This window comes from Marmota monax, unplaced genomic scaffold, assembly GCF_021218885.2.
Source record: "Marmota monax isolate L192 unplaced genomic scaffold, Marmota_monax_Labrador192_F-V1.1 WCK01_AAM20220418_F8-fsc00148, whole genome shotgun sequence".
NCBI classification, from domain to species: Eukaryota; Metazoa; Chordata; class Mammalia; order Rodentia; family Sciuridae; genus Marmota; species Marmota monax.
The window spans coordinates 645458-662423 of record NW_026693034.1 but is presented as its reverse complement, the minus strand read 5'-3'; the positions used below and the strand labels follow the sequence as shown (position 1 = coordinate 662423).

The 16966-nt window shown below is 49.4% G+C and overlaps 1 protein-coding gene and 1 pseudogene across 7 annotated transcripts; one reads left to right on the top strand and one right to left on the bottom strand.

Moving 5' to 3' along the window:
- The first annotated feature begins 163 nt into the window (after positions 1–163).
- Cpsf4 (cleavage and polyadenylation specific factor 4) lies at positions 164–16415 on the top strand. 7 transcript variants are annotated; one of them, XM_058582420.1, is made up of 8 exons: positions 172–355; positions 4314–4364; positions 6103–6255; positions 8298–8393; positions 8814–8907; positions 10596–10668; positions 12223–12393; positions 15104–15482. In XM_058582420.1, the coding sequence occupies exons 1-8, from the start codon at positions 253–255 to the stop codon at positions 15134–15136; spliced, it is 774 nt and encodes a 257-aa protein (XP_058438403.1). In that variant the 5' UTR covers positions 172–252; the 3' UTR covers positions 15137–15482. The 7 variants fall into 7 exon arrangements, with proteins under 7 accessions (XP_046309711.1, XP_058438403.1, XP_046309708.1 ...); XM_046453752.2 differs by lacking the exon at positions 15104–15482 and adding an exon at positions 15489–16415 and having other exon boundaries at positions 175–355; XM_058582421.1 differs by having other exon boundaries at positions 175–355; positions 12298–12393.
- Positions 3606–4057, bottom strand: LOC124098799 (large ribosomal subunit protein P1-like; annotated as a pseudogene).
- Positions 16416–16966: the final 551 nt, after the last annotated feature.

Below are 16966 nucleotides of genomic sequence, written 5' to 3'. Positions count from 1 at the left end.
CAGGCGTTCGGCTGGCGGCTAGGCGAGCCTGGCGGAGCGGAGGCACTCTGCGCTCTATTGGCCGGGTCTGGACAGGCGAAAGGGCCGGCGCGGGCTCCGGGCGCTCCCGGCATCCCTCGGGCGGCGGCGGCGGCGGCGGCGGCGGCGGGCAAGGCGGAGGAGGACCGTGTGTGGCGGGACCGGTGGTGGGCAGTGGGTGCGGGCGGCCAGAGACCTGAGGGGGAGCCGGGCCGGGGGGCCGCCGCCGCCGCCATGCAGGAAATCATCGCCAGCGTGGACCACATCAAGTTCGACCTGGAGATCGCCGTGGAGCAGCAGCTCGGGGCGCAGCCGCTGCCCTTCCCGGGCATGGACAGTGAGCGCGGGGCCCCGGCGGGCGGGTGGGCGGGCGAGACCAGCTCGGACCCGAGACTCAGCGTCCCGGGCCCTTTCCCCTCATGTGGGACCCCTCTCCCTCGCCCGGACCCGGGAGCCTCTTCCTCGGACCCTGGATCGCCTGGGGCTGTTCGTGATAAGCTTTAGGGCGGCAGGACTGTGTCGGTTGTCCCCGTAACTCTTGAATGAAGGCGCATTCTCCCAAATTGGAAACCTCCACATACACACCCGCTTCTCCAACCAGAGAGAAGTCCCTTCCCACCTCCCTCACCCCAAGCGCCGCCTTATTGCTTTCACCAAAACCGGGCTGTTCCAGGAGCCCAGTGAGGGAAGAACCAGCTCTCCTTCGCTCCAGGAAACCCACAACCAGACCTTCGGATTCCGTTCTTTTCCTAAGACTCCCCACTCCTGGGAGATCACTCCTGGTTCTGGATCTATCAGCTTTTCCTCTGAAACCCAACTCCAGATCATTTACTGCACCCAGGCGGATATATCGACCCTTGTTCTGAGATCCCTCTACTCTCCGTCTTCACATGGGGGCTCCTGGCTTCTCTATCCTCACTTTCAGCAGATTAATTCTTAACTCCTTTCTGAGGTAATGACAGGTAATGCTATAACACTAAAGCTCAAGGAGTTCATAGAGGTCCAGGTGGGGCAGCAGTTTTGGGCAAAGCCAGGAGATCTCTTCAGGGTTGCATCCCCTCTCCCATGACTGCCAGGGGACTGCAGTTGGCGCTATTCTTCCTGTCTCTACAGCCTCATTCCCCTTCTGGCAATCAGGGCTTCCAACTTGAGTCTATCCCCTCCTGCTGATACTCATGTGCCAAACAATGTTTATGCCCAAAAAACAAATTCAAATTATTTTACACACACAGACACCTGCAAATAACTCTTCAACTTCAGAAACACACTATCTTGCACACACACACACATCCACTCACACACTAGGACTTCTGTCTTTTTTCCCCCCTATGGTACTATGGATTGAATTTAGGGCCTTGCAAGTGCTAAGTAAGTGCTCTACCACTCAGCTACATCTCCAGCTCTCTTTATTTTTATTATTATTTTGAGATGGTATCTCCCTAAGTTTTGCTGAGGCTGGACTCAACCTTGTGATCCCCCCTGCCTCAGGCTCCCAGCCAACTCGGATTACAGGCATACACCATAGCACTTGGTCCTTCTGTCTTGTTTTGTTTTTAATATGCCTTCTCCCTGTATTGCCCAGGCTAGTCTTGAATGCATGGACTTAAATAATGCTCCCACCTCAGTCTCCCAAGAGTTGAGATTACAGGCATGTACCAGGACTCCCAGCCTTTTTCTGGCTTGAGGTCATGGAACAATCCAGGAAAGGTAACTCATCTCTCCATCATTCTACAAGCCTGTGGGAGCAGGTGCAATGATAAGGATCCCACATATCTATTCCTAGGGATGGTCAGGTCAGCACAAGTGCCTCCCCAGCCCAGGGCCTCAAACTTGGTAGCACTCACTGTTTGTTTGTGATCATATTCATTATGCTAAAGCCCAATGAGGCTATAATCCTTCCTCTTCCTGCAGTTCATTCCCATCTCAGTTTGAGAAGAACTATCAGTTTTGCCCCTGAGGTATTCTCTTATTCAATTTCCCTGATACCAGTCCCCAGGACTGTGGATTTCTGACTTTAAAGAATGAACCTCTGAAAAGAACAAGACTAAATACTCTTAAGTGTTACTTTTTTTTTTTTTTTTCTTTTTTGGGGGGTACTGGTGATTGAACTCAAGGGCACTCAACCACTGAGCCACATCGCCAGCCCTGTTTTTTGTATTTTACTTAGAGACAGGGAGTCATTGAATTGCTAAGCACCTCACTGTTGCTGAGGCTGGCTTTGAATTCATGATCTTCCTGCCTCAGCCTCCAGAGCCACTGGGATTACAGGCGTGTGCCACTATGCCTGGCAAGTGATATTTTTTTTTGGTACCGGGAATTGAACTGAAGGGTACATGACCACTGAAGCACATCTCCAGCCCTATTTTGTATTTTATTTAGAGACGGGGTCTTACTGAGTTGCTTAGCACCTCGCCATTGCTGAGGCTGGCTTTGAACTCGTGATCCTCCTGTCAACCTCCCAAGCTGCTGGGATTACAGGCTACACCACCGCACCTGGCATGCAAGTAATACATTTTTAAAAAATATATATATTTACTTGTAGATGGATGGACACAATACCTTTGTTTATGTAGGTGTTTTTTGTTTGTTTTTTAACGTAGTGCTGCAGATCAAACATAGTGCTTCATGTGTGCTAGGCAAGCACTCTGCCACTGAGCCACAACCCCAGCCCCCCCAGTGATGGATTTTTTAACACAAGACTTTTCAAGCTTTTTTTTTTTTTTTAATATTTATTTTTTAGCTTTAGGTGGGCACAATATCTTTTTATTTTGTTTTTATGTGGTGCTGAGGATCGAACCCAGTACCTCATGCATGCCAGCGCGCTACCACTTGAGCCATATCCCCAGCCCCTTTTCAAGCTTTTTAAAGTGCAAATAATGACTCTCCTCTAACTTCCTGGTAACACCTCTAAATACAACAGCCTTAACTCTATAGTAGCAAAATCTACCTGCTGTTTATAAGCCATAGAATCTCTTCTATGGCTTAGCAAATGGGTTTCAGATATTCTGTTGGTGGCTCTTCAGAAATTTTGAAATGCCTGCCAATAGGAAAAACAGCTCTTGAAGCAAAGGAGAGTTTACCCTAGAAGTTGTGGCTGGTGAATTCCTGGACTCATCAGAATAGCTGGCCCCAGGGTCCCATAGACTTCTACTGTACTCTGCCTCTGTGGTCTTGCTTACCTTCCCAGAACTGGCTACACCTGTGCAAAAGAAAGGCCATGCTCCTTTAGTAATGATATGTTAATGATGCATATTAAGAGCAGGTCTGAATCCATGTCTTTACTTACAGTCTTTCTTCAGGACTAGCGTCTCATAGGCACCTGCCTCTTTTTCCTGTAACCTGTCTCCCTTCAGAGGCCCCATTTGCTTGTTGATATTTCCTGTGAGATCATTTCCTCCTTCTTAAGTGCCATGAATTAGCCCTCCTGGAAGGTCTGAGCTGGGGTAATTAACCTATTTTTGTGACCTTGTACTCCATCCTACCTTCCTCAACCACTCTTAACTCTTGTTGTTATTTTGTTTTTGCAGAGCAGATTCCCAAAATATCAGTAAAGTTCAGCTTTTTATTGAAGATGTTACAAAAGAGGTTTAATCAAAAAGACCAAAGCCCATAGTATCATCAGAGTCCTCAGATTCTTCTTTCTTCCGCTTTCTTCTCCTTAGCTAGGGTAACAGTGGTGGAGAGGTCAGGACCTCCTGCCAGTGCCTTATCAGCTGCCAGAGCAGGTCCACCAGCCCCTACATTGCCAGTGAGGCTCCATTGTTGATATTGACCAAGGCCTTTGCAAATGCATCAGGCTGGAAAGGTTCACCATTTATACCAGCTGCTTTAATGAGGGCATTGATCCTCTCTGTGACAATCACCTCATCATCCTGCAGGACAAGAGCAGAGTAGATACAGGTGAACTCAGAGATGTAGGCCATGGTGTCCTGTATGTTTCTAGTCACCAGATGAAGTAAGGGTATCACCCCAATGTAACCTTTGCTTCCTGGGAAGGACCATGCACCTGGGTGGCATCTGAGGAAAAGCCACTCTTCAGCTTCTAATACCTTGAAAGGTCACTTCCAGGAGGTTCTCAGCACTGGCTGATGCTCTGTCTCAATGTGCATGTCTCAATTTGCAGGGAATGACTGAAATAAGTGGTTTTCGCCTGACTTGGTTGGGCTTTGCATCTTTTGCTAATGTTTCCTGTACCCTAGGTCAAAGGCCAGAATAAACCCTTCCCATTGTCTTCAGTCATTACAAATAGCAATGGCACTTTGCTTTGGTTGATGCTGCTCCCTTTCTTTTTACAGAGTCGGGGGCTGCTGTCTGTGAATTCTTTTTGAAAGCTGCCTGTGGCAAAGGTAAGAGACTTCGGTTTTCTAAAATGCCCCTTCACCACCTTGTCCCCTAGCAGACTTGTAGGTCACCAAGTCTCTGACTTGTGTTGCCTTCTGCAGACCAACAATGTCCTTAGTTGAATAGGCTAGGAACCTGATGGGGCATCCCCAAATCTAAACACAGGATTGAACCTGGCTCAGATGCTGCCTTCTCACTTCAGCAGAGAAGAAGCCCCAGCATTGAGGCATCCAGGAATGTTCTCAAGGTACCAGAGTTACTCTGTGACTGAGCCCAGTGAATATAGGCCTCTTTGATTCCATTCTCTCGGGCTTTCTGTCCACTGTGGCTTCTTAGCAAAGGACCCTGCAATACTCCTTCTTTTGAGGTCTTGTTTGTACTAACCAGGTCCCAATACACACTGTATGAGCCAGATAGTCTGTTAATTCTGGGCACGTATATGTCTGGGCATTTTTCACCCTATAGGGAAATTTATTTAGGAAACTAAATCAGAAAGTTGACAAGGAACACAGGACTAGATCAAGGGGATGGATCTAGAGGATGATTTGGGTTAGTTTTGGTTGTACAGCAGTCATTTGTCACTGAAGCAGGTAGATGAATTAGCTCAGTGTCATACGATGTGGTCAGGATATCATTCCCCCACTGGGCTCCTGGTCTCTTTTCCATGTGTTTGCTTATTTATTCTACCCTCTGACCAGCCACCTTGTGTGCCACAGCAATCCTTAACACAGCTATTTGTTAGTACAGTAGCCGCTACCCACATGGACCTATTCAAATTGAAATTTAAAAAATTTAAAATGTACCTCAGTGAGATAATAATAATTCAAATGCTAAATAGCCATGTGTGGTTAGTGGCTGTCATACTGGACGGCAGAGATGTAGGCCATTGCCTTCCACTCTCACAGAAAATTCTACTGGACAGGGCAAGCATAGATCTTTCCTGCTTACAGCTTCTTTCTAGTTGGGCCTTCCCTGTGGTCCTGCTAGGATACCAGTTATGTCTGACATTCCCCGAGGATGACTCTGTCACATTTGGGTAGTACAGGTCCTGCTGCAGAAGAACATCTCCCCTCATTTGCATATATTAAATTTCTTCCATTTTAAAGTTGATCTGGAGGCTTAAAAGTGGGCACTTCTAATAGGAGACAACTCCTGTCTGGACTCTAGTCTTCTCTTGGTGGTCCTCTTTATCCTTTAGGGTTTCTCAAACTCCAGTCTTTGTTTTACCACCCCAGTGATTTTCCTGTGTAAGTGTACCACTGGAACTATTTTTAATTAAGGAATAAACTGACCCTGCAGCCCCACCCCAACCTAGGCCTGTTTTACCTTCATCTTACAGTAATATCTATGAAATCCTGATCTGATGTTTCAGTTATATTTTTCTAAAACACCTTAAACTAAAATACAGAGCTGTTAAACTGTTAAATGTTTGCTGGGGAACTGGAGTTGTAGCTCAGTGGTAGAGTGCTTGCAAGCACATGTGAAGCACTGAGTTTGATCCTCAGCACCACGTAAAAATAAATGAATAAAATAAAGGCTTTGTGTCCATCTACAACTAAAACTACTGTTAAAGAGAATGTTTGCTGGTATAGTGCCTGAAACCACGTTGCCTTCTGCCAGGGGCACCTCCACCACCTCCTAGGGTATGCTGCTTTCAGGTGTTCAGAGAAGTGTGGAGTGAAGGCGCCTTCATTTCCCCAAGCCCATACCTCTCCTTACTCAGTGGCCCCTCTTCCTGGGCAGGGGGCATGTGCCCATTTCGCCACATCAGCGGTGAGAAGACAGTAGTTTGCAAACACTGGCTGCGGGGGCTGTGCAAGAAAGGGGACCAGTGTGAATTCCTGCATGAGTATGATATGACCAAGATGCCCGAGTGCTACTTCTACTCCAAGTTCGGTAAGGCGCATGAAACCTTGGGAGGTGGCACCAAGAACCCAGACCCCGGGGCCAAGCAGCTCCTCAGGGCCTGCTGCATCTCTACCTTCTCCCAAATATCCAGTTTCTGATGAGAAACTTGGGCAGTGCCTACTAGCCCTAACTGGCTCTGTAGTGAGGGGGTATCATGGTGATAGCCCCTCATGTCTTTATAGTGCTCCAGAGTTTGGAGTACTTTTAGACACTGAGATTTACAAGGGTCCCATTAAGCAAATAAGCAGCGCAGCCGATCAGAGACCTTGCTTCTGTTCCTGGTAGCCTGATCCCTGAAATCCATGTCTCCATCCAGCTTGGTCATTGAGTACCCCTGGGTCTAAGATGGTGCCTTATCTCTGGGAATGTGATCTGGGGTAATATCTTTGCCATCTTCACAGCCCTCAGAGTTGGTCTCCTGGTGGCAGTGAGCCCCCCTCTTCACCTTAAAACAGATTGCTTTGAGCTCTGCATAGAGAGTATGAGGCCTCACCTTTCCTGAGTGACTTGTGTAGAGAAGCAGGGGACAGAGTGGAAGCAGTGGTGCTGGTGTAGAGCTTAGTCCCCAGGGTTTATGACTGCTCTGACCTTCAAGGTGACCCAGAAAGAAGCTCTGTTGGTCATCACGAGGGCTGGCTCTGGACCTAGGACTGCAGGCCCTATGTAGGGGCTAGGGCAGGAGGTTGGAAGCCTGTGGGAGGCTTTGCAGCGAGCTGAGTGCTGGGCTTGCTTTGCACTTTCAAAGCACTATTGTTAGAGGAGATGTTAATTACTTCAGCATCCCAACAGGCTTGGCTGCTGGCTTATTAATCATAGTTGTGGCTTGTTTTGTTGAGGCAGCATAAGCTATGAAGTCAAAGCAGACAGACAGAACTAGGACTTGGCCTTCCCAGCTTCCCATGGCTCCCACTGCAATGCTGGAAATGGGCTGAGCCTCCCATCTGGCCCCAGAGCTCTCCCTTGAGGGCATCTCTCTGCAGGCTGGCCTAGGGTTCCCTCCTTCCTGCTGGGCCCATCTCTGAAATCCCCTCTGCCTGCCTATCCTCTGTAGCTCCTGCCTTAATGCAGACACATCACCTGCAACTTCTGTCACTTGTCCACAGATGTGTATTGGTGTTTCCTTCTACACACTGGAGAGAGAGGGGTAAAGAGGACAGACTGGTCCTTGCCCCATGAGTTTTTACTTCAGTGGGTTGGATACAGAGGCAGCTGATAAGCCAGTGAGACAAGGAAGAAAATTTTTCATGGAAAGTGCTGGGAAGGAAATGAGCAGTGGTGAGACCCACATGGAATCTACTTTAGGCAGAGAGACCTGGGAAGGACTCTGAAGAGGAGTCCTGGGCTGGCAACTGGAGGGTAGGAAGGATTCATCTTGGGCAGCAGAGGAAACCAGAGTGGTTGAGAAGGGGGTCCCTAAGCCTGTGGTGGGCCAGGGCAGGAGTTTGCATGTCCTCTCGATCGTAAGCAAGGGTTAACATAGGTTGCAGAGCAGATCTGGAGGTGAGCGGTCAGCCAGGAAAGTAAGTATGTCCTGGTGCCGGGGGCCAGCTGGGCTGGTTACTTCTGAGAAGCACTAGTCCACGTGTGTTGTCATCATCTAGGCTTATCCCATGCCACCACATGGACCCAGCCTTGAGCTCCCAGATCCTCCCTGTGTTTGTCCTAAAAGTTAGAATTCCTTAGACCTTCCCCCATCCCAGCTCATAGATGGGAAGAGCTGATCAGAGTAGAACGGGAATTCCCTAGTCTCAGGTGCATTTGCATATCAGGCTTGCTACACTGTCCTCTGGGAAGGGTAGAACTATGGATTTTGATGAGAGCCTGCCCTGGGCCAGGCTCTGCTGATGTCATTATCCCTCTCAGCAGCAATGATGCATGTGAGGGAAAAACTGTTACAGCCCCACTGAAATTCTGCCCTGGGCTCAGGGTTTGCCAGGCCAAGCCTGGACACTGGACCTCCTTGGGCCCTCTTTGCCTTGGGAACTCTCCTAGCACTGTTCTAGGAGGCCACATGTCTGGGTTTCCTGCAGGGGAGTGCAGCAATAAGGAGTGCCCCTTCCTTCACATCGACCCCGAGTCCAAGATCAAGGACTGCCCTTGGTACGACCGTGGCTTCTGCAAGCATGGTAAGTGCTGGGGTAGGCTGGGCTTGGCCCCAGGAGAAAGGCCATACCCCTCCCTCTGCCCATATCACCCTAGGGCTGCCAGCTGGTGCTCCTGGGACATAACTCCATCTTTGCCACCTATCCCAGTGAAACCTGAATTCTGTGGCCAGTGAGACTTTTTCACACCACTCCTTTCCCTCAGGCCTCCCAAAGAGGCTGTGTAGATGGCATTCTTGCCTGCAGTTTTAATGAGGAGCCCAGTGTAGAGAGGCCTTTCTGCCTGTTGTCCTCTATGAATGATAGCCCAAGCCAGCCTGTGAAGCCACACTCTGGTTCTCTGTACCCCAGGCAGTCTGGGTGGGGCTATTAACTATTAGCAGGGACACCAAGGTATCCCCTATAGAGGGAGCATCTGAGTGACCCAAACATTGGGCTCCGCAGGTCCCCTGTGCAGGCACCGGCACACGCGGAGAGTCATCTGTGTGAATTACCTCGTGGGATTTTGCCCGGAGGGGCCCTCGTGTAAATTCATGCAGTGAGTACTCTGGCCCCAGCCCTGCTGCTGCCCCTTTGTCCTTCCTGGTTGCAGCTGGGCTTAGGTCACTGGGTGATGTCAGCACCAGGGCCTGGGGCAGGAGTGGGAGATGAGGGAGGAAATCACTACTTATGGCTGCTGCTGCTTCTGGAGCATAAAATCAGCTCTGCCTAGGCCAGCATTTAACCTTCCATGGGTCATGTGCCCTCTGGGAATCTGATGAAGGCTCTCTAAACCCTGTGCTCCAGAAAAATTCTCACATAGGCTATGATTTAGGGGGTTTAAGGACCTCAGGTAAGAGCCTGTGTCCGAGGCTAGGAATATAGCTCAGTGGTAGAGCACTTGCCTAGCATGTGTGAGGCCCATCCTCAGCACCACAAAAAAAAAAAACAAAAAACTTAGGAACCTGTGTCCTAAAGGAAGGGAATTAAAGTTTCAGGGCCTTCTTTGTGTAGGTCCTGATCTTGTGGTTCCATATGAAATAATTCATATAACTCTGGCAAGTGGGAAAGATGGTACTCACTTCCCACCTGAAAACACTGGGGTTCAGGGCTCAGTCACTGGCCAGAGCCAGTAGCATGTGGTGATACCTGGTCACAGATCTGTGGGCCCCTGAAGCTGGATTCTTCTTGCCCAGTGGGGTTATTGACACTCTTTCAGAGGCATTGCCTTGGCCTTTAGAGCCCAGTGTACTTTTTTTTTTTTTTTTCCTCCAGGGATTGAACCCAGGGGCACTTAACCACTGAGCTACATCTCAGTACCTCCTCACACCTTATTTATTTGTTTACTTTTTGGTTGTTGATGGACCTTTTTTTATTCATTTACTTATATACGGTGCAGAGAATCCAACCCAGTGCCTCACATACGTGAGGCAAGCACTTTACCACTGAGCTACAACCCCAACCCTCCCAGCCCTTTTTCGTATTTTATTTAGAGAGAGGTTTTGTTAAGTTGCTTAGGGCCTTGCTAAGTTACTGAGTCTGGCTTTGAACTCACAATCCTCCTGCCTCAGCCTCCCAAGCTGCTGGGATAACAGGTGTGTGCCACTGTACCCAGTTCCTAGTATATTTCTTTCACTTAGTTGTTACTTAGGGATGGATTTTTGCATGAGGTGATGTTAAGACTGCAGAGTGCCCGTGCTGCCTCTGACCACTATGCTGAACCTGCAGCAAGAGCACAGTTACTGGTTGTTGGGGACCCTGGACCCTGTCTGTGTGTAGGTAGCAGATGCTGTCACTGGGGTCCACTCCCTATATGAGCACCCATGAGCCTGCAGATGGTCTGGGAACTTCTGCTTGCAGGGTGAGCATGTCACCAAGAGGTCCTATACATTATTAGGACACTCCAGACAGACTCTTTGGGGAAGGGGCCTTCTGTGCACACAGCCCTTCCATAGCAGGCATACTCCAAGTGTGCCTGTGCTTACCTTTCTCAGAGCAGCACTTGCCCAAGGTCTCCTAGCTCTGCATAGGTAGAGCTGGGTCTGAGCCAAGGCCCATCAGTTCTGTTTTTCCTGCTGTTCTGTGGCTTTCCACAGGCATTGCTGAGTGCCAGACTTGCTGCCTCTAAGTGATTTGCGTTGCTTTTGCTTGGGCAGAGGTTAGGTGCAGTTTTCCAAGCACAACCTGACCTGTCTCCTCTCGTACCTTCTTCTCTGTTCTCAATCCCTCTGGCTGCCGGGTAACCAGCCCTCGATTTGAACTGCCTATGGGAACCACTGAGCAGCCCCCACTGCCACAGCAGACGCAGCCTCCAACAAAGGTACCGTGCCCACGCCCCTCCTTGGCCATGCTGGCCCTGCAGAGAGAAACTCAGTGCCACTTCAGTGTGTAGTCTGCAGTGTACAGTATGCTGTAGTCCCAGCTGGAGGCCTGTGAGAGGAGAGTGAGGGAGGAGGCAGGAGAGAAGGGAAGTGCCTTCAAGTTCTAGCAGAAAAATCAGGGAGAGCAGTTCACATATCTCCCTAAAGATGGAGAGCTTCTGCCAGAGCTGAATTCCCACTTGGCCTCATCCCTTGCCTCAAACCTAGAACCTCAGCAACATGAGGCCAAGAGCAGGATGGCAAACAAGATTGTGTGTCACTGTGTGAATGTGGCATGGTGCCACTGCAGCTCCATAGTGCCTGCCTCGGGAGCTGGGTAAAGGGTGGCCTCGGCCCACATCTCCTGCTCTTGTTTCTGTTCTTCCCTTTATAAATGGGGAAAGTGGGCTCTTAAAGAAAGACTTACCTGAGGGGCACCAGCAGGAAGGGGCTTGATGAAGGAGCACAACCAAGGCCAACTGTTCTTTGGCCAGTAACATCGCTGCTCCTTGGAGGTTCCAACCAAGAATAGGGCTGAAGGACTAGCTGGTTCCAGTTGTCTATTCAGGCCCACAGTGCAGTTTGTTGGTCCCCTCAAGCACAGGGAGAGAAGGAAATGCCATCAACAAATGAGGATCTGCAGCAGCCCCCCAAAATCAAGGGCTGTGTGGGTTTGATTACCAGAGTGGGAGACTGGGCCCAGAGGAAGGGCTGGCCCAGGTGTTAGGCTGGGCCTCCAGTAGGCCCTCTGTGTAAACTGGTCTGCCAATCTTGAAGCCTCACCTCCTGCCTGGTTGGGCTCTGAGTCAGTTGCCAAAGCCCCTCCCATTCTTCTTCATTGTCATGAGCTGAGCATCCATGAAGGGATGTGACTGCACTTGGCCTCCACAGATCCCCACCTTTAGGAAAGGCAGGAATTCCTGGGCAGGGATGCAGCTGACAGCCTGAGGTTCCTAGCTTGGGTCCTGCATTTAGAGGGCCAGAGCCAAGAACCCACCTCATTGAGAGGTAGCCTTGCTGAGGAATCCCTGTCCCAGGAGCCTCCATCCCCCTCCTTCTTGCTACTCTCTAGAGGAAGGCCCTCTCAGCCCCTAGAACACAGGTCAGCATGTCAGGCTCCAACTGTTTTTCTGTGACTGTTGCTCGCCGTGTAGGCTGCTAAACATCTGGCTGAACCAAGCGTTCATCCTGACCTGAAGCTAGAACCTCAGAAACAAAAGTAAGGCCTGATCATGCCCTCGCCCCACTGCCCCAGAGACCTCCTCTTGTCTCTTTGGTGTTTTGTTTTCTACTTTTATTTTTCGTTTTTGTGTGTCTGCATGGTGTTTTTCGGGCAGCAGCTCCTGCCATCATCACCACAAGTTTCTTTTCTGCCCACTCCTGAGCTGGGCCATCGCGGAAGCCCTCTTCCTGCTGGTCATGCGGGAGCAGTCCCGCCCTTTTTTCCTGTTCCCATTGGTAGTCTGCGTGCACGTGTTTTCCACAGTAAAACCGTGTTGTGTAACTCTTTCCAGCAAAGTAACAATCCGCCATTACAAAGGTCGTCCTCCTTGATCCAGTTAACGAGTCAGAACTCTTCTCCCAATCAGCAGAGAGCCCCGCAGGTCATCGGGGTCATGCAGAGTCAAAACAGCAGTGCAGGCAACCGGGGACCCCGGCCGCTGGAGCAGGTCACTTGTTACAAGGTGAGTCCCAGGACTTGGGGACAGGGTGGGGTCTTCTCTCTGGTCATTGACCATTCCCTCCTTCCCCAGATGTGTGGTTGGTTACTTTTGAAAAGTGAAAACTTTGGTTTTTGCTGATTGTAAAAATAATGGTGGGCCACTATAGTAGTCTGGAGACCATCCTACTTCCTCCAACACATCAAGATATGGTGCAGGGTAATAAAATATTGCTGCTAAATGAGTGGACTGTGCTTGCAAGGAAACGAGAGATCTTTAAGTGCTAGGGAACAAAATGGAAACAAATCCAACGAAGAGTGATCCTTGAAGCTTTGTCTGCCCCACAGGCATCCTTAGATCATGCATCCAGGCACACTCAAGGGAATAGGACAAAGCTTTTTGCCTATGATGGAGGAACTGGATTGGGAACACACACTCCACACCTCTTAACCTAAAGTGGGACACTCGGGGAAAGGGTGAATTTAAACAAATCTACTAGAAAACTTTCTCATTCCTGGCTGTGGGTGGAAAGGAGAAACAATTCCTGAGAACAGGTAGTTGGTAGCTGATCCTTACATGATTTGGGGCCTGTGTTCACATCCTTGGTGAGAGCTAAAAGTCACAAACTGAGTTTAATCTATAATTGGCTTCCTTGGAGTATACCCGGGCTCCCAGAAGGAGCTCTGAGGGGTATATTCTCAACCCTAGCCATACAGAATCCCCACAGAGTTCCAAAGAATGAGTTCATGTTTAAAAACTCAGAAAACATAGCTGGATATAGTGGTGCACATCTATAATCCAAGTAACTCAGGAGGCTGTGGCAGGAGGTTCATAAGTTCAAGGCCAGCCTTGATAACTTGGTGAAACTGTCTCAAAAGAAAAAAATAAAAGGGGCTTGGGGGTGTAGCTCAGTGGTAGAGTACTTTTCTAGCATGTGCAAGGTCCAGGACTCAATCCCCTGAACCAAAAAAAAAAAAAAAGACACAGTGGCACATGCCTATGATTCTAGCAGCTCAGGAGGCTGAGGCAGGAGAATCACAAGTTCAAAGCCAGCCTCAGCAATTTAGGGAAGCCCTAAAAGCAACTTAGCAAGACCCTGTCTCAAGATAAAAAAGGACTGCAGACGTGGTTTAATGGTTAGGTGCCCCTGGGTTCAATCCCTAGTACCAAAAACAATAATAATAAAAACAAACAACAGAAAGAATGTTTTTTTACTCCACTACTTCAGTTTTTGAAATTTTTGCAGCAGGGTCTCATTAAGTAGCTAAGGCAGTCCTTGAACTTGCAATCTTCCTGCCGAGCCTCCCAAGTATGGGGAATATGGGTGTGCGTCATTGCACTCGATTTGTTCTTTTGCTCCTAATAACAGTGCTGTATCATTTGTGAGCTCTTGTCTGATGTCACTGGCATCCATGTATGCAAGAGGGAGTTCTAAGTCAAAGGGCATGTACTTAAAATGTCCATCCAGCTTGTCCTCAGGAAAGACTGAGCCCCAGGACTCTGCCACAGCAGCCAGGCATTCCTTGAGCTGCTCTGTCCAGCAGAAACATGCATTCCTGGGGCTGAAGAAGGCAAGTGCTTTAAAAGCACTCAAGGAAAAGTGCATCTGGATTCAGAGAAAGCCTCTCTGGGGAAAGTTCTGAGCCTAAGCCTTAAGATGTGAGACGAGCAAGGAAAGGGAAAGATCTGGAAAAGGCAAGATGGGTGGAAGGCATGCCTTACTAAATTGCTGAGGCTGATCTAGAACTTGAGATTCTCCTGTCTTAGCCTCCCAAGTCACTGGGATTACAGGTGTGCACCACTGCGCTCGGCTCATGCTGTTAATATTAAAAATACTTCATGTGAATCCTAGATTCCTGGGAACAACTATGAAGACCAATGAATGTGCTGGGTCCTGGGAGTGGGGCCTTGTGGTTATGCTTTCTGATGATCATATTAGCCTAAGGGCCAATTATCCATGAAGTCACACCTACAGATTAAACAGATCTTAAAAACATGAGACTGCAGTGTAGGATAACAGAATAAATAGGGGCACTGGGTAAGGATAGTAGAACCCCTTTATATTGTTACACACCAGGGAAGGAGGGAGTGGGGATTATGGGAACAGAGTTGGGGAGGGCAATGGGGATTAGCATCTGCACCCTCCAGATGCCTCTTGAGCCTCTGTTTCATGCTTGAGGTTGCCATTCACTTAGATTTCCCTTCTGTTTTAAGTCTCACAAGGATAGAGACACTATGGGAGGTCCTGGATAATCAGCCAATATAAATCAGGGTCAGTGTTAGATGTGTCAGAGGTGACGCTATCAGCTCCACTCACCCAAGTCTAATCATTGTCCCATCTTTGACCCTGTGATTAAAACCTGTTCTCATGGGTAGCTTAGACAGTTGTGCAGGAGCCAGGAGGGAGCCGAGCACAGTGGCACACACCTATAATCCCAGAGGCTCTAGAGGCTAAAGTAGGAGGATTGAGAGTTCAAAGCTAGCTTCAGCAATTTAGGGAGGCCCTCAGCAACTTAGCAAAACCCTGTCTCTAAATAAAATATAAAAAAGGACTAGGGATGTGGCTCAGTAGTTAAGCGCCCCCAGGTTCAATCTGCAGTACTTTAAAAAAAAAAAAAAAAAAACAGGAGGGAAAGCATCAGTACAGCCCACCCTGTGTCCACAGCCATGGCTCCCAAAGCTGGGGAAGGAGCCTGGTAGCTTCTCTTGCATTGTTCCCTCCCCATCTCCTCAGGGAGGCCCCAGACGTTGGCTCAGAGGTAAGTGACTGACTGGCCTGTGTGCAGAGAGGGCCGAGAGCTCTGATGCCGTGGACTTCTCTTCGTCCTGCCACCCACTTGTGAGTCCTTCCCAGGCAGGCCCAGGTCTGGTGCAGGTGAGGTACAGGCTGAAGGGGCACCTTGCTGGGCTCTCAGGTCGCTCTGGTGACCTTGCTGGCTGCAGTTTCTGTACCACTGCACCTTTCTTGAGATTCCTCTGCTTGTGTTTGAAAAGAAATCTTGCCACAGAATTTCAGGGTTCTCCCTAGCTTGGTATTTGGTGGGTACTGCCTTAGTTGAAAATTACATTTGAAAATGGTGTTGTATTTTTCTCTCTCCTTCCCCTTCTGCTGTTCCCAGTGTGGTGAAAAAGGACACTACGCCAACAGATGCACCAAAGGGCACTTGGCCTTTCTCAGTGGACAGTGATGGCAGCTGGAGTCAGCTCAGAGCAGCCTGAGGGGCCCTGCTGTTGGGTGTGTGCACTGCCTGCTGAATGTAGTGTTGGTGCAGCTGACTAAAGCCGGCAAGCATGCTCACTGGGGCTTGTCATTCTGAGGGGCCACAACTGTTAAGTTTCCTATCATTTTGCTGTAATCTCTTTTTAAAAAGGGACATGTGCTTCGTTGTGTCCCCAAGTCGACATCATGTTTGCCTGGGCTTCCACGCCTCTTTTTCTGGGACTCCCTGCACACCTACCCTCCAGGGGGAGGATGTAGTTGAGGAAGGGCTTGTGCTATGCTGTTGTGTGTGGAAGGTGGCCTTTCCCCTCAGGGGCTCCTTAAACACCAGTTCTTGGAGAGCCCGGGGATTGGTGGATCATTCAGAGCTGTGGCAGGTCATGCCAGCTTCCACCGCGTCCTGCTGAATCCTGAAGCTGTGCCTATCAATGTGATTTGAACAAGGGAGCCCTTCCTGACAAACTCAGTGCACTCACTGCCTCAGCCTAGCCCTGGGCCCAGGTGGCAGCAGTTGAGGGCTGCAGGGCTCTCTAATTTGAGGTTCTGTCTTCTGGGCTTATTTTCTCATGGGGCCCTGATGATGTTGAAGGTATTCTTCAGCTAGAGCCACACACCACCCTTTAAATAGCTGATCCATTTGCGCCTACCTCCTGCTGATCAAGAGTCTGTACTGTCACTCAGACACCTGTGGCATGCAGAGGAGACTGCCCTGCCCTTGAGCCTGGAAAATGTGAAACCATCACCTGCAACCTGCTGGGCAAGTGGGCCTATCAAAGTTCAATTACAAGAACAATTTTTATGAAGTTGATTAAAGCTTGTTTTTTAAGCGGTGTCTCATTACTTATGGGGACTGTGTGCTGGGGAGACCCACAGGCTGCACTAGCTGCCTGGCATAAAGCGGTGATTGGTGCTTTCTCATCTCTTTGAAAGAGAATCTCAAAGAGCAGTGGTGCTGCCTAGACGGGCCCTTGTACCCAAAGCTGGCAGGTCTCACCCCTGTCAGCTGTTGGGTGATGCCTATTCATCCAGATTCAGCCCATCTAGGGGATCCTGGACATGACATTGCCCTCCCCAGCCTGTCCCCCATAGCCTGCACCCAGCACAGTGTATATGCTTACTGTTGGCCCCTCAGTAAGGAAGTGGTGTCGGTCTACATGCACCTAATGTCATCTGAAGCCCTCTGATGAATAGGGGGCAGCCCACATCAGGTCTGTGCGTTTCCCTCACCCCTATCCAACTGAGCTCCCTGCTACCAAAGCCATCTTACCAGGAAGCCTATGTTTCCTAAGGGCTCTCCAAATAGTGCTTGGTGACCTGGCCCGGGAGCCCCTGATATCCTAGTTTGTGCAGAAAAATAAGCAAAGAGAAGACTTCGCA

What these genes read in the sequence shown, in the direction of transcription:
- Cpsf4 (XM_046453752.2), top strand. Translation starts at nt 253, where the DNA reads ATGCAGGAAATCATCGCCAGCGTGGACCACATCAAGTTCGACCTGGAG. An exon ending in GCCCTTCCCGGGCATGGACA is followed by an intron (nt 356 to 4,313) that starts GTGAGCGCGGGG and finishes TTCTTTTTACAG; the next exon opens with AGTCGGGGGCTGCTGTCTGT. An exon ending in CCGTGGCTTCTGCAAGCATG is followed by an intron (nt 8,394 to 8,813) that starts GTAAGTGCTGGG and finishes TGGGCTCCGCAG; the next exon opens with GTCCCCTGTGCAGGCACCGG.